The sequence below is a fragment of the Drosophila sechellia genome, chromosome X, assembly GCF_004382195.2.
Source record: "Drosophila sechellia strain sech25 chromosome X, ASM438219v1, whole genome shotgun sequence".
Classification (NCBI taxonomy): Eukaryota; Metazoa; Arthropoda; class Insecta; order Diptera; family Drosophilidae; genus Drosophila; species Drosophila sechellia.
In genome coordinates this window covers 15,028,085-15,044,426 of record NC_045954.1, presented here as the reverse complement: position 1 = coordinate 15,044,426, position 16,342 = coordinate 15,028,085, and the positions used below count along the sequence as shown (strand labels likewise).

Genomic DNA, 16,342 nt, shown 5'->3' with positions numbered 1-16,342 from the left:
AAAAAGTTAAAGCCCGAACGGAACGAGCAGACAACATGAGCTGCCCCGCAATTAAGTGGAAACGAAGCCGAGGGAAAAGATGGGACCTTTGATAACGACTGCAAGATACCCTGGAAAATATGTGTCAAAAGAAGTAGTCTACAAGGCAACTTCGTGTCTGTCTTATGAAGTGCTCTAAATTCTCTAAGTACACTTAAATATTAATCGGATACGCTGATGAAATAATAGTATATATTTCATATTGAGTCTGGCTGGTTTTTAGGATAGCTATATTATTTTATAATTTAACTTTAAATGACGGCTAATCATCTGAGGAGAATGTTGTTATATATCTACAAAACAGCATTTCACCCACAAGTTAACTACTTATCCTCATCAATAGTCTGTTATGCCCCTCCTAAATCTCCCCAGGGATCTCCAGGGTAGCATTCCATGCTCATGCCGGTTGTATATATGTAGGTACAAGGATCCATAGGTGATTGTAGCTGTTTGCCTCAGCTGAAATTCAAAACGTCCAGCCCAAGTGCCGGCTGCAATTCGGGCTGCCACGCCCCTTTGAAGAAGCCCTCCTGGACGCCCTTTTTCCGGACCCACCTTACTTCCGCTCCATTGCTCCGTGCGCTCCCATTCGCAGCTCGTCCTCTGCCCACATTGCAGTCAAATACTCGTAGTTTGGCATCCTTACGCCCTCGACTGACGGGGCTTTATGGGTCTGTAACCGAACCAAATCGCCTGAGTGGCTCTGCTCCGTTCGATTTTATGGCAGCCCGCAAATCGATGGAGTCTGGTCTGAAACACACGGGAAATGGAAAATTAAAAATTCCAAAATGCCAATGGCCCCCGCCCAATGAAAATGCATTCGCTTGACTTTGCTTTCTGTGTGTATTTCTCGTTTGGTTTCGGTTCGCCATTGTTCTTAATGTTGAATTTCATTTGAATTTATTTCGGGTGAGTCCCGTTTTTCTTCTTGTTTTTCTTTTAGCAGGGCCTGAAACTCGCCTAGTTGCCAGCTATCGTTAATCGGTAATCGCTTATCGTTTATCGCTTGCTTTTGAGCGTTCCATTGCCATTCGTTTCGTTTCGTTCTGTTTCGCTTCGTTCCATTTGGCTTGCTACTTGCTTTAACTCACACGCACATACACACATATCAGTTTAAGTTCGATTTTAATAATAACTTAAGGTTAAATAACAATCACATTTACTTATTTCTTTTATTTCGTTCGACCCGCCAAAAAAAATGTCTGCACGCTTTTCCTAACTTTTATATTTGATTTACGATTAGTGTTTCGTTTTTGGGCTATTCATTTTGTAATATTCATAATATTTTCTCATTGGCATCCCCGCTCGCTCGACCATCGGGCTTAATTGTCAATAAAACAATTGGAACAAACGTAAACAACAAAAGTGGTTAAATCGTTAGCCAGGGATTATGTTCCACCTATAAACGACCCCATCACTATATATCCGGGGCATAGATAATTCCTACTACTTACACTAAAACGCGCCACTTGCAGTGCACGGATTTTGGGTTTTACTTTATTATTCCGTTCGGCTTAACATCTAAGAATTTATTTCAAAGAGTTAAGTTTTCTTCTATATGCTGTATATATGTGTGTATACCATTAATGTGGAGCAATAATATCGGAAATGTTCACGATCTGCGTTTATCTAGTTTGCTATCTCTCGTCTCATTTGCTTAGAGTTGAAGTCCTCGATTCGCCTCATTTCTGCATACACACACACGAAAAAAATATACATACACATATGTTATATAGACTAGGACTATGACTAGATTATCGTTTAAAAGGTTACATATATTATGCTGTACTCACCGTATTGGCATTGTATAAATTGTTCGTTACTCTTTGTAAATTATGTTGGCTTGCTATAAAAGTTCGGCACATTTGATTTTGTCATGTGAATTGTGTTATTTGCGAAATCTGAATATCGAAATATCAACGATATTTGGGTGTGCCTATGTCCGGAATATGTAACTTTCCACTTGCTTCACCGAATACTGTATTCAAATATATGCAAAAGTTGGAATTTTGTAGGACTTTCTAATGTTGACCCTGAATATGGTATTCAGCTAAAATGACTTTGTTTTCATCGGAAATCCGTTTTCAATATAATCCCTCTAGACAACAATTGATGTTTTTGAAACCAACTCGGACTTCCTTTCGGATTTCTGCTAATTAAAACTCTTTATACCTACACCTCAATGGGAATCCGGACACAGGACACACTTTGATCTTATTGGCCATTCAATCGAACCCAACTAAATTTACTACAATTATGCCATTTATGCGGTTGCTGCTGGTTTGACATTCACCGTTTACCATTTACCATTTTTGGCATTGTTGTGTGTGTAAATAATTAGCCTAATTAATTATGCATCGTTACATATCGGTAGTTACTCTCTTTTTGGCGCACCTAGCTCTATTCTGTTTGCCTATGTATCGCATTTCTTTTATCATATACTCATATGTAGTTCGTATGCAGATTTTATCGTATTTGTATTTGTATTTGCTTTTCCATTTGTATACTATTTTTTTCTTGTTATTTTTGTATTTTTTGTTAGCTTTATTGTAGATTTATAGACATTGAAATACTCGTTAGCCGCACCGACCCCCCGAAATGGAGAGGGAAGTGGGTCGAATGGGTGGTTGTGGGTGGATGGTAGGTGGGGGGAGAGGCCGCCAGCCGCAAATAGACAAACAATTAATTATGATTCATATTTATATTTATATTAATCGCATTTAATTGTTATTATTCGTTATATTCGAAAATCAACAAACAGTAAGTGGAAAAAGTTTCTCTCTATTTAGTGTATATTTAAATTTAAGTTTTTGGTTGAGAACGTTTTTGCCACATTTCATGTTTTCCCTATTTGGGTTTTCAGTACTCCTAGTAATCCTTACAAGCTAGCCTTCTCCTCGTGGAATAGTTAATATCGCCACCCGGGCTGATCTCTTCGAGATCCGATGAAAAAAAAAACATATATACTTATTTGCCCATCTCACCTGGCCTTTCTTAACTGCCGTTCACATCGACCACAACCAGGGCATGGATGCCATTGGTGAGTCCATTGCTAGCGTACTGCGTCGAAGTCTGCGATGGTGGTGGAGTAGCGGGCGGCGAGGCGGGTGGTGTCAGGGTGGAGGGCTCCTCGGCCCCACCACCAACTAGTCCGCCGCCGGTGATCACCACCGACACCTTGCCAGTCCCATTCTCATTGCTGACATTGATGGCAGCAGGCCTCCCGCTCGCAGGCGGAGTGCTGGGGACATCTTGGAGTGGCGGTGGTGGTGGTGGCAGGCTGTCCAACTGGTTGGACTCCATGAGCGCGTAGTCGCCCAGCTCCTTGATCTCCTCCGTGGATGGTGGCGCCGGCAGGCTCATCAGACTGTCATAGTTGCTCTCGGCCTCCGGTTCGTTTTGGATTTCCACTGTCTCCTCTGGTTTCAGGGATTCATCTGGTAACTTTGCGTTCATATCAGTGGGATCTGGGCTTGACTCGGTTTGGACTTCAACTTGGTTGTCTGCTTTCTCCTCCTGCTCCTGCATCTTATTCTCAATCGGAACTTGATCTTCCTTTGGTGGAGACACTTCAACTGTTGGCGGAGGCAATTCTTCTTTTGGTGGAACCTCTTCCTCTTTGCGTGAAACCACTTCCTCCTCTATAGGTTGAACCGCTGTCAATTTTTCCGGAACAACTGGCTCTTCTTGTTTTACATCTATCGGAGTGGCCTTCACCTCATATTCAGGTGGAGTATCTACCTCTTTCTGGGGAGGATTGGCTACCTCCTTTTCCGAAATAACCTCTTTCACCGCCTCTGCTTGCCTAGCAACTTCTTCATCTGACTTTTTAGTTCCTTGGCTTGAATCGATTTCGGTTTGTTCAGTACTGGTGGATAGCTGTGACTTCTGTTCCAGATCCTGGCCTGAATTTTGATTTGGACTTATCAAAATGGGCTTTGCTGTGGGTGAACTGGTGGCATAGCCCGGCTGCTCGATAACATATAGCTCCTGGTTGCCGTACGAGTAACGCTTGTTGGAGTCACTGGAGGAAGTCGAGCTGAGATCTGATTGCGAGAGTCCAGTCCGTGCCAAGTTAGAGGGAGTTTCGACTGCCTGCTGACTCAGATCCTCGGCGACGTGCTCCTCGGCCTCCTCGATGAGATGCAGTGGGGCAGGATGGCCAGTGGCGAAGTCCTGGGGCGGTGCATGAATCTGGACCTGTTCGTGGCTGGGCAGAGTCTTTTCAAGCAAATGGCCCCCGTTGGGCGCTAGTTTGTTGTCAAAGGGCAGTTCGGTGGAATCCAAGGTAACGCCGGAATGATCGCCGGTCAGCTGCTTGGAGTCGATGCCTCGGGCCACCTCCACCACGAAGACACCATCCTTGTCTGTATGCATTTTTGTCTCTCGGGCGTTTCGTGAAATGTCCTGCGAAGAGGGAGATAAATTTTCATTGAAATCGATGGGCAGGTAACCCAAAAACCCAGAATATTAGCTAGAAGGTGCAGGATTTTCACACAAAACATCGACGCACGCACACAACACAGCGGCTACAACATCAAGGATACGAGATTGATATTGGAGTAGAGGTGAGGAAAAGTGGAGAAAGTGGTCGAGGGACGAGGAGAAAAGAGGGAAAACGGAGAACGGATGAAGCGACAGAGCGGACAAATCGGTTGGCTGCCATGCGGAAAGTGTCGAAAATTGCATTTGCATATGCTTGTGGCACATATACGCCCCAAGGATACACCGCTAACATACACACACTGGCACAGGGGCTCTTAAGTTGACAAATAGACGACACCGGGCCGTTGTTCGGACTCGAATCAGGCCCCTGTTCGTTGTCTCATGGCCCGCAGGAGCCCATTGATGCGCCAGGACAACCAGGACCACCCAAAGACATTCAAGGCCAGGGCAAATGAACAAGTGGGAAAGTGCTTCCCCAAAGTGTCAGAGGGCGAGAGTGCGGTAAATAAAGTACTCACTTTAAACACAAAAGGTTCAGAAACAGAGACAGCAAAGTGCCCACCTCAAGGTAACTCAAGAAACTAACGAAGCATAAAATGTACGAAACAATGCTGCTTTGCAAAGGATAAATAAAATTATATAAATAATAATAGCCTACGAAATAATAGTAGTTGCTACCCAAATCGAATCAATCATAAACTAAAAAGATCTGTGCCTTTTCAAGTAAATTTACTTTGCAGCTAGAAAGTATATTTATCTTAGGAGAAGACTTTTCAAACACACATAAATAAAAGGATTTGTTGGATGCAATCGAATCAAAATTGTTGGATGTCGGTGGTGTGCAGGCCAAGTCAGAGATTGGATTGGATAGGCAGGCACCAAGAACAGAACACCAAACTAACTACGACAACAACCAGGCGCAGGCACAGGCACAGGCACAGGCACATCCTGTTCCGAGTGGAGGAGGAGAGTTCGAGCAGAGACAGAGAAACAGAAACGAGACAGAGGAGGACACATCCAGAATCCAGGCCAGAGGTGGCGGCGGCGTTAAAGAGGACGACGGGCCGATCGGATGACTAACGAACTTACGTGCCGCTCCTCGGTGACAACAATCAGATGATTATCTTTGAGCGTCATCTTGGTGACGGAGCCACAGGGAGCAAAGCCGCCACCGCCAATGCCACCACTTGAGCCGCCAATAGAGGAGGCATTACCATTACCATCACCAAACGCCTCCAGACCCACCTGGACCACCTCGCCCACCTTGCTCACGCCGCCTCCTTCGAATCGAAACTCGAGGCACTCCAGGCCAGGCGTCAGTAAATGGCCTTGACTGACGCCGCTCGGGGGCCTCGTAGTGGGCGGTCGGTGGTGCGGTGGCACTGGGCGTGGTCGTGGTTGCGGGATGGTTGAAGCGGTGGCCGAGCCAGATGATGAGAATGACGACGATTTAGACTGCAAGAGGCGAATAGAGAAAGGGAAGGAGAGAGAGCAGGCACTGTACTTAACTGGAATGCAATTCTCGCGCGCACTCCGTCTCTTTCACACACTCTGTGCCCGCACACCATCACAAAACCAAGAAAATTTCATTACCAGCCAGGGGAATTTATTCCTATACCAAGTCAACTTGCGCTCCATTAAAACGTTAACCCTAACCTTCCACTGCAGCTACTTCACAATAGTCTTAACCATTTTTTAAATGAATACTTTACGATTAGTTTTTTAAATAGCATTAAATACTTTAAGCAGTATTCTACGTTACTAATTGAAAATGTAATTCCGATGGGCATTTGTTAACAACATCCTGTTGGGCTATGTTGTTTTCTCTTAAATTGTTAAAAATATTACCCTTACTGACAACCGCAGTATCATCTTTAATTTTGGCCTTTCAGCTCTCAATTTCAGCGGGAACGCAATAAAATTTCTCGCGGAAATTTCCGCCATTGTTTAATTTTCTCGAGAGCCCGAGAGCGCAACTTCAGCAGACGAGTGCATTCAAAAAGGGTTGGGGGGAAACTGCGGGTTAAAGACACCCTGCGATGGCACTTGCGTTTGAATTTCAATTTCCATGCGGCGCATGAGGAGGGGACTTCTGGGTGGGGGTGGGTGTTCGACAGGTGGTGTATGTGGGAGTGTGGGAGGGTCTTTGGCTTATTCAGCTATTCGCTATGAACTCACCTCGTGCTTGGAGTCCTGGCCCTGTTCGCTGTCATCGCCGTGGGCGCCACCCGTGCCCGCTCCTGAGTTCTTGCTCAGCACATACCTGTGAAAAAAGTAGTGGAAGGGATGAGAAAACGCGAGGTGGTTACTGATGGAATGTCTTTTGGGCCAAAAACGGCAAAGTTGTTAAGCAGTCGACGTCTTGCCGCAGCTTTTTGGAGCCCAGAGTTTCAAAATCCAATGCATTTCTAATGATGCCGCGAATGAAATTAACATTTTGTTGCCTACTTTGCGGCTGGCTGCAATCACCTCGGCGATACTTTGACTTAATCAGGGCAAACAAGTGCTTCGGGGGAATGCTAACCATCCCGACAAATCTGATTACATTGGAAATTTAAAAATTCCAAATTACCTGGGCTATATTTGCCAGCAAAGTAGTAAGTAGTTAAGGTTGAATCGTGTCTAAGAAAAGCGTAATATAAGAAGTTTTAAGCTCTGGAATAATCTGCGAATGCTTGACGCCCAAAAATTCCTGCGAAAGCGCCATAGATATTAGCACTCGGCTGGGAAAGTTTCGTGAGTGAGTGAATATCCTGGCGTTGCCCCAAGAGTATCCCATTGTTGTGCCCCCACCTGCAAAGTGAGGTCCTTTCTAGCCTTCGTAATGCTATTGGCACTCAACAAATTTCAAGTTGCGAAGCCGCCGAAACGAGCCACACGCACAACTAATTTCTCGTCTCGAGAGTTTATTGTGCAATTTCCTTCCAGACAACCGATGTGCCCACAGTGTCAGTCCGGCCCGCCAGTTGGGAATAAGGCAAATAAATTGTGTGTTTCATTTTTATTTTGACGCTGGCTTTTCACGGCACTTTTTTTTCCTTTTATTTTCTTTATATTTTTGCTGGCGGTTGGAAACGAGGGTGAGCAACAACAAACTGGCAACGTTTGTGGTTTGCCATTTGCCGCTTTATGCGTTTTTCCTGCGGCAGCCGAAAAGCGGGAAAATTCGGGCAAAAGCTGGGATCACCTTCCCCAGAATCAGCTGCCTTGTTAGCTTCTGGCATCTACATCATCCGAGAATGAGGATGTGTTGTGTGCGCGCGTGTGTGTGTGTGTGCGTGCGGCGACTTCCGTTTCCGGCCTCGCCGATTCTTAATTCCGCCGTGTTGATTTGTTGCGCCTTCAGTTTTCTCCGGGCTCCCCATCAACCTGACACTCCCAGATGCCCGTTCCCCGGTTTCATTTTGTTTGGCATTTAGTGCCCGGCGAGTGTGTGTGTGTGTGTACACAGACAGAAATGCTATGCACCTTTAAGGTCGACGAAACTTACAATTTCACTCTCATATTCGTTTTTAATCTTTTGATATCATAGTGTAATAAAATGTATAATAATCATAATAAGAAACTTTAGTATAATTTTGAAAATATTTTTTATTGCAAATTGTAGTTCTTTGTTTTATTTGGTTCGATTGCAAATAAATTGTGCACTAATAAAAAATGTACACAAGGACTACTATTATACCATATTTAGCTATATATGTAGGAATTTCTACATATAAATCCGCATCTCGAGAAACAGCAGCTTCACCAACAGCTTTTAACCCAATTCGTGGCGTGGCCAAGATTTATGTACGGGCCAAACTGCGGGCAATAAAGGATGTGCGTCCCTGGCATTGCTCCCAAATTTGCCACCCAACCAGGCAACCGATTCACCCACCGAAAGCACCTCCAGCACCACTCCGTCAGAGATTTGTCAATGTTTTGGTACTACTTCTGCTGTCTGTCGCTGGCAATGCGAATGAGAAATAAACCGCCACGAATGAAGCTGATAAATGCGATTTGCCACACCTTGCCTGCAGCGCAACGCTGCGGGGGCAGGCGGTGGGTAGTGGGCGGATGGGAGAAGGCGGTGGATGCCAAGGGGTCAGGTGGTTGCCCCGGCAAATTGCTTTAGATTGAGTGCATTCTTTTGCCATGCGTGGGTCGTCGCTCTAAAGTAGGCAACACATCTCGCCCAGGGAATCCTTGAAATGAAGGTTTTGCGCTTGGGATCGGATTGGGGTTGGCTGCCACTCACGGCTCAGCCCCACCCACATCTGCTGTCCTTCTATTTAAAGGTGGCTTTAGTCCCAGCTCATCCTGCTCCAAGCAACCCGCAACCCGTATTCCGTATCCACCATTCCGCATCCTTCTGATCCCTTTTGCTCCCCATTCGCTGTCACTGCTTCCTCGCAATTTCTTGCAATTATTTTTGATTTGTGTGGGACATCGCCGTCTAAGCTGATTAAGCGTCACACGAGGCGTAACCAATTAGCTCAGCCAAATGGCTAAGGAGTCCTGGATAAAAGAACATACTGTCTGTGTACAGTTGGCCCCAGGAATGACAATTCATTTTGTGTGGCAGGACGTTGTGGTGGGGGCTAAGCGGGCGATGGACTCTTTTTAAATTTAAGAAGGTTCGATAACTTAAGATTCCTACTTTTCGATTTATGGCTCCCCTACGGCTTTATGTTGTTTACCCAAGTATATAATTATATTTATTGTGGGGATTTTTGGACCTTATATACTTATCTACCAGAATTTATAAAACCCTATACTTTGGCCATATCGATAATAGCATATGTATATTTTACTTACTTTATAGCGCAGTACATAGATACCAAAAGAGCTGAGGGTAGGATGACAATGATGAGGCCCATGGAAACAGCAAAAAGATTAAAGAACCCTTAAAAAAAGAAAACATATATAGATATATATTTCACTTATATACCTCCAAATCCTTCAACTCACCATCGTAGTCAGCCAGAGGATCTTCCGAGAAAGCAGTGGCATTTCCAGAACGGCTACTTCCACTTGCGAGCAGAGGAGCCATTGCCGATGCAGACCCCGATCCCGATCCTGAACCGGATCCCGATCCAGACCCACTGTCATATCGCTGGAGGAGCGTGGCATTGACCATTTCCGCAACAGAGAGCTGTTCGCGGTGCAAATGGTTGGCGGACTGGCGATGGGGCTGGTGGCTCAGGCCCACCTGCTGCTGGCGGTGCGCGGGGCTGTCGAAGGGATACGAACCCTCAACGCCATCAAAGCCACCGCCGGCTCCATCGTCAATTAGATCCCCACCGTACTGGATGGAACTCTCGACGACATCCGGTTCGCTGTCGATGCTGTTGCTCTGGATGTCGTTCTCGTAGATGCCAATTCCGTTCTGACCCATTCCCAGCTCGCCGGGCATGTAGTCGATCTCCTTGAGCTCGATTTGCGGTGGAAGTTCGCCGATGACGGGCACCCCAATGGCCAAGTCCGGCAGCACTGCCGGCTGAATAACGATGTCCTGCTGCTGCTGTTGTCCTGGTGGCAAAGTGCTGCTCCAACCCTGCGGCTGTTGCTCCACCTCGATGACCGACTCACCCACATAGGTCACGTCTAGCGGTGGTGCTCCATCGCCACTGCTCGACGAGGAGCTGCGGAAGATCTTCAATCCATCCGCATTGTGGTGCAGTGGCGATATTATGATGTCCTCATCTGCCTGCTGCGCCTGCTGTGATTGCAACTGTTGCTGCTGTGAATCCATCACATAGCTGGCGGGGAAGAACTGGTTCTCCAGCTGGAACTTGCGCTGCTGCTCACCCACTGGCACCATCGTCGGCAGCGATTCACCCACCTTGACTTCTGTGTTCGAAATGTAAAAGATCGTGTCCGAATCCCGATCGATGCTGGGCTTTCGCGGTGGTGGTGGCGGTGGTGGAGGCGGCGGGCGTGGTACTGCACCACCACCGCCGTCCTTCAGATCGGCCATGAAAAGCTCGTCAGCATCCTGAACGGACTGCGGTGGGCGAACGGGGGGTGGTGGTGCAGCCGCCGCATCCGAGTTGCGGAAGGTGAAGATCGGATTGATGTGCTCCCCGCTCGCTGAGGAGGATGAGCCGCCCGACTCCGAGCTGCTATTGTCCGCACCACTGTCGATGATCTCAACTACCAAAATCTCATCGCCGGACTTGCCCGGCTTATCGGCCGCCAACGAGGGCTGTCGATAGGAGAACTCCAGATCTTCGCTTTCGCTGCCAAATGCCTCGGACACATTGATGTGGATTTCGATGGCCGCCGGCTCTGGCTTGCCCATCGCTGCACCACCAGACCCACCAGAACCAGCGACACCACCCGATGCCGGCTGGGTGGACACATCCGCGCGATCGATGACATACTGGGTGAACCGCTCCTGCGGCAACTGCATCTCATGTGGCGGCTTGGTGGTGCCAATTTCCACATGGGTTTGCGGTGGTGCATAGAAGCCTTCGCTGTCGCGGAAATTCGTCGAAGCCACTATGGAGTCCACCGTGGAATCGTACACCTCGATCTGAATGTCCGAGATCTTTGACTCGGTGCGTGGTGGTGCAGCCACCTCGGCACCACCAGCGACATTATTTTCATTGCTATTGCTTGTGGGCAAGCGGGTGGTGCTGGTCTGCAGATCGGGCACTTGGAAAACGGTGGTGGACAGCACCAATGCAGCTCCCAGCTGTGGTGGTGCGTGGGTGGTGCTGGGCTCGGGAATCTGCTCGAGCAGCGCCGTGGGCGCCAGAATCTCCACCAAACGGCCATTTCGCAGCTGGCTCTCAATCGAAGCGACGTGCTGGTGGCTCGCCGGCTGTGGTTTCTTCAGCGGATGCACCACACCGATAGTTCTTTCGCCCATAAATATCGGTCCCAAGTAGCCATGGTGCGATGGCGCTAACGTGGATGGGGTCGGTGGTGTCCTGGTTGATTTTATACCTGCGAAGTCAGTGGTCATGGGTGGTGCCGTTGAAAATATCGCTTCCAGAAAAGCAAGGTTGGAGGGTCGCAGCGGCGGGAATGTAAACGGGAGCGGTGGTGCGCTGGTGGTGCTGCTGCTCAAAATTGTGGTGGTTGTGGTGCTGCTGCTGGTTGTGGGTATCCTTTCCATTTCCGTTTCAATGGTGGTGGTGGCCACCGTTGTGGTGGGAAAGTGCTGCTCCAGCAGCTGCTTCTTCTTGGTCAGTTTGCGGCCATCGTGACCACTGTCCAATGGTGGTGCCACTGTGTGCTCCAAGTCTAATAGCCGCACCACTTGCAAATCTTCTGTATTAATTTCCTTGCTTGCTAGTGCTGCTGCCACTGTTGTTGTGGTTCTCTCTATGACAGAACTTCTTAGTGTTTCATTGATTGCAGTTGGTTTCTCAGTGGTGCTGCTGAACTCAGTGATTCTTATTTTCCCAGTGGTGCTACTTTCAGTGGTACTACTATCAGTGGTGCTTCTGATTGCAGATGCTTTTGTCTCGGCGCTTGGCACCTCTTCGGCCACCTCTGGTTTATCTGTGGCTCTTGCCATCTCGGTGGTGCTGGTGGTGGTAGTGCTTGTGGCGGTGGTGCTGGGCTTTGGTGGTGCCTGAGTGATGGCCACTGTGGCATGTTTCCCATCTCTGGTGGTGCTTGCCTCCATCAGCGTTGGCGTATTGCCCTGCACTCCGATTTCCAAGTGGTGGTAATGGTGGTGCGACTGTTTCTGCCCCACCACCGGCGCTGGCGCAGCACCACCCACTGTGGGCGCCGCCCAGGCAGCACCGCAGAATGCAGTGGTGGCCAGCAGGAGCGCCAACCAGAGGGCGCTACGCCCACGAACGCCCAGTGAGAGCGACATGTTGCTGCCGGGCATGTTGCAGCTGGCTATATTGCTGCAGTTGCTGCTGTTGCTGCCTCCTTATTGACTACGCTTCTGGGAAATGGAGGTTTTACTTCTGTGCTCGCTGCACGTGTTTTGTTATGCAAATTTAGTTTGGATTCAGTTTGGCTGGAGAAAAATCTTTTCGCTGTTGCTGCTGCTGCTGTTGCTGTTGCTATGTTGCTGCGGTTGCCTTTGGCACTTAATTTCCCCCTTCGCTCAGCTTGTTGTTGGCACTTGGCATTGTGTTGTGGCTCTTGAAACTGCAACTCGGCAACGTCGTCATCATCGTAATCGTCGTCTGCATCATAAGCATCGTCATCATCATCATCTGCATCATCATCGGCGGTGCCGTGGAATGTTGCTGCTGCAGTTGCTGCAGGTTTCATTCATGTTGCTGCTGCTGCAGTCGCTGCTGCTATTGTTATCGCCGCTGCACTTGTGGATGCGGCCATTTTCTGCGGCTGCAGCGCCGCTTCAACCGCTGCTCACCGTTGGCGGCGTCCTTGCGGTCTTTGTTGTTGGCTTAAAAATATATGCACTGCCCGAAAAAATGTGGCCGTGGGTGGTAAAGCCGACCTATATTTTTTCCTTTTATTCCTTCGCTTTGAAGCACTTAACGGGCTAGGGCTGCTGCTATAATCCCTTATTTGATCCCAGTTGTTGCAGCAACTATCTCCTTGTTGCAGGCTCCTTTCCTGCTGGTTTATTTCGCCGTCACTCCAATGGCATCCTGAATGGAAATGAAATTTGAAATAACGAAATCGGCAGAAGCAACAATTTAACTTATTGTTGTTGCCGCTGCATTGCATCGCATTGCATTGCTCAATGGCAAATCCAATGAAACTAATGAAGCAACAGCAATACGGCAACAAAAAAAAAGGAAAGAAAAATGTGAAAAGTGTTTGCCAGCTTGCAATGTCTGAAACAATAAGGACGACTAGAATAATGACGGGAAAATAAAGGAGAGAAAACTAGAATATAAATCCAGCGGTTAAGAGTCAAGCGACCTTGGATGTTTTTCCTAAAAAGAAGTGGATATAATTGATATTATAACAACTAATAATATTGCTATATATAAGCCCCCATCCTGTACTTCCATGAAAATTCAAACTGAGCCCATTAGCGACCAATTAAGTACTTTGTCATCAATCAAGCTCCTTTGATTTCGCCATCTCCCCAGATATATTACCCACAACTCAATGGTATTCTTCTTGGTGCCGGATCTAAGAAAAACCACCGCATAACTGTTGCTGCCGCCTTAATTTAATTTAGTCAACTGGCCAAGGAACATGCACCAGGAAGTTTAACCCACAGAGAGTTCAAATTTAAGGTACGGACTGCTAGACACGGCCATCGGGTGCCTTTGAACCCTAACCTATCAAGGGGTGGTGCGACCAGACCAGACCATGCAAATTAAATATAAAGCCTACAAAATGATTCGATTTCACAGCCCTGGCCCTGATCCCAGGCTGCAAAAAAGGGTTGAATCTACACTAGTATAAATGGGAGCATAGAAATGGGCTAAAAACCGCAGGCGGATGGGGTAGGAAAAAGCTTTCAATTCGCTCATCATCATGGTCATCGTAACAAGTTGCTTATCATCGCCGCACCACCACCGCCGACCTTTGACCCTTCATTTCGCAACTATTGTGGAACATCAAAGGGCACAAAAAAGGGAAGAGTTTGCGGCTGTGGAAAAACAAATGGGCGCAAAGGAGGCGCCACACAAAAGCGGAAGCGTAATAAAGGCGTTGATAATGGCAGCCGTAATGATATGGAAGGAATATCTATAAATACAAAAATTCACATTATACACTCGTATAAACAAATTCTCCATTTCATTCGGGCCACAAAAACTGAAGCCTAAATAAATACGCAAAAATACACACAAGCCCGCCACGTTAACGGTATGAATTCAAGTAGAATTTAAAATATAAACTCCTGTAAACTTGTGGCACGCACTTCATTTTAAAAGCAAATAAAGAAACCCACAAAATATTGAATAAACAAAATGTATGTAAGCATTTATGAGTGCTGTTTAGTTTGTTTGGTATTTGTAAAATATAAAATATATACATAGAAAGTAAATGCACTCAAACTCTTTAATTTTTTATGATAAGCGCGAAACCTAGTTTGTAAATACAAAATTCGGAAAGCTATGAAGTCACTTAGTCCAAGGCCAATTTACTTTAACGGTGAACCCATTCACGTATTTATTATTTAAATGTAGGTTCTCCGTTTAATACCGCCTTTTAAATAAACAAAATATAAGAAGGCTTTGGGGGTTCTTAATTTGACGCCATGCGTATTTGTTGATATAGGTTTCAGACTCACCGCCGGCAAAGTTATAGCTCCCGATTCCACTCGCCCCGCAAGGTAATCCAAGGGTCCTTGCAGAGCCCAAAAAACCACACAAATTTCCACACTCTCTTTGAATTTCTTTGATAAAGTCACTTGAAACTGTTTATTTTTTATTTCAGCTTTTCTATATATAGTTGTTAAATAGTTCAATCACTGTGGACACTGCAAAAAATTGAGCAAAAAAACTAGAAACGAGAATACACCGCGAGAAACCGCCAGAGAATTCGATGCTGTTATGACAGCGGCAACAACAATGCTAAAACGCGGAAAAACACGCAAAAACGCGCAGGAAACGCGCCAAATTGCAGGATGCTTTACTGGGAATTCACATAGGATTTTCGTGAGGATTGCTATAAGGAGTGCGTGTTGGGTGGGCTAGGAGGGCCTGGTGTGGGGTCGGGAGGCTAGATAATAGACTCACAACTCCTTTCTAGAATTTAGCCCGCTGATGAAGCTGATTCTTTGGCGGCCGTTGATTTTATTGCTTCTATTGCTGCTGCATCCTATTGCTCCGAAAACCGCACGCAAACTGCGCAAATTTCGAAGCATCATCTGCCTTAAAGGACACTCGACGGCACTTCGGATGAAATCCTGCCGATTTCCCCCGAACGCACAGCGAACTTCGGATGGCGAAAGTATTGGTTAACGCAGCGAGAAACGTGCGGAGAGTTTGGAGACTTTTCAGCTCCAGCTGGTGGTTCGTGTCACGGCTAAGAGCGGGGATGTCAAGTAATAACCAAGTTTATGTTTTCTTTACAAAATGAATGCGCTTTTGTTGAAAAAATAACACGAAACATATTAGGTGTCGGCTTAAATAATAAAGTGTAAAATAATTATTTTTATATGATTCTAATACACCCTACAGAGTACATGGGAAAGCTTTGTACTCGCAAGCTTTTATTTAAGACGAAGCTTTGATTTCTTGGCCTTTAAATTAACATTTATAAATGAAAACCTATCAGTTTCTTGTTTAATTTATAGTATTGTTTGGTATTAAATGCATAAATTTCGCTACTTCGTTATTATTTTAACCTTATTTTTCTCACTCATTCCCCATAAACCCCAATGTAAAAAAATTTGTTCCCGAATAGTTTCCAGGACAAAAAGGAATGTGAAGTAATTTGGTTATTTATGAGAGTAGTTACATTTAAAGAAATAACTCATTTTTATTGCCGTATCAAAAATTCAAATGAGCTTACATTGGAAAACAGAACATTTGCCTGCATTTCTGGGAATCGTTTCAAAAGCATTCCCTCACATTGCATTCCTCATGGATTCTCGGTGCCTAAATGCTTTGCATACTATGTACATACATATAGCCATTTGATCATGCAACACGCATGATAATTCCCATAAATAATTCGCCAGTGGGATTACGTAAACATTTCGGTTTTTGACCCGCTGTCTCTTGGATCTTTCTTCTGGAGTGGATTGGCATGCACACTTCTTTTGTCTACGCTGCGGAATTCGAGGCGAGTCCCCGCGGGCGACACTCCCAAATGTCTTGGTCTTTGGACTCGAATCCAAATCCAAGTCCGAGTTGGACTGCGTCTCCGTTTGATGGGCGGTTAAATACTGGACGTCGCCAGACACAAGTCTAATGCCAAGCACCGTTCGATTCCGGATTTCGGTTCGACTTGGACTTGGACAGAT

General features: G+C 46.3%; 1 protein-coding gene across 4 annotated transcripts; it reads right to left on the bottom strand.

The window, feature by feature from the left end:
* Positions 1–863: 863 nt before the first annotated feature.
* On the bottom strand, positions 864–15,207 carry LOC6619603. 4 transcript variants are annotated; one of them, XR_004362529.1, is made up of 7 exons: positions 15,111–15,207; positions 14,663–14,851; positions 9,436–13,058; positions 9,283–9,370; positions 6,664–6,748; positions 1,621–4,446; positions 864–1,560 (listed from the first exon to the last, which is right to left on the bottom strand). XR_004362529.1 is itself a non-coding variant. In XM_032725516.1 (7 exons), the coding sequence occupies exons 3-7, from the start codon at positions 12,317–12,319 to the stop codon at positions 3,034–3,036; spliced, it is 4,836 nt and encodes a 1,611-aa protein (XP_032581407.1). In that variant the 5' UTR covers positions 12,320–13,058; positions 14,663–14,851; positions 15,111–15,207; the 3' UTR covers positions 864–3,033. The 4 variants fall into 4 exon arrangements, 2 of the variants coding, with proteins under 2 accessions (XP_032581407.1, XP_032581406.1); XR_004362530.1 differs by having other exon boundaries at positions 864–1,727; positions 1,833–4,446; XM_032725516.1 differs by adding an exon at positions 5,575–5,940 and having other exon boundaries at positions 864–4,446.
* Between the last annotated feature and the right edge of the window lie 1,135 nt (positions 15,208–16,342).

Coding starts and splice junctions, on each gene's coding strand:
- LOC6619603 (XM_032725516.1), bottom strand. CDS start 12,319: ATGCCCGGCAGCAACATGTCGCTCTCACTGGGCGTTCGTGGGCGTAGC. Junction 9,371..9,435: donor TCCTCTGGCTGACTACGATG/GTGAGTTGAAGG, acceptor TCTTTTTTTAAG/GGTTCTTTAATCTTTTTGCT. Junction 4,447..5,574: donor TTGTCACCGAGGAGCGGCAC/GTAAGTTCGTTA, acceptor CCCTCTTCGCAG/GACATTTCACGAAACGCCCG.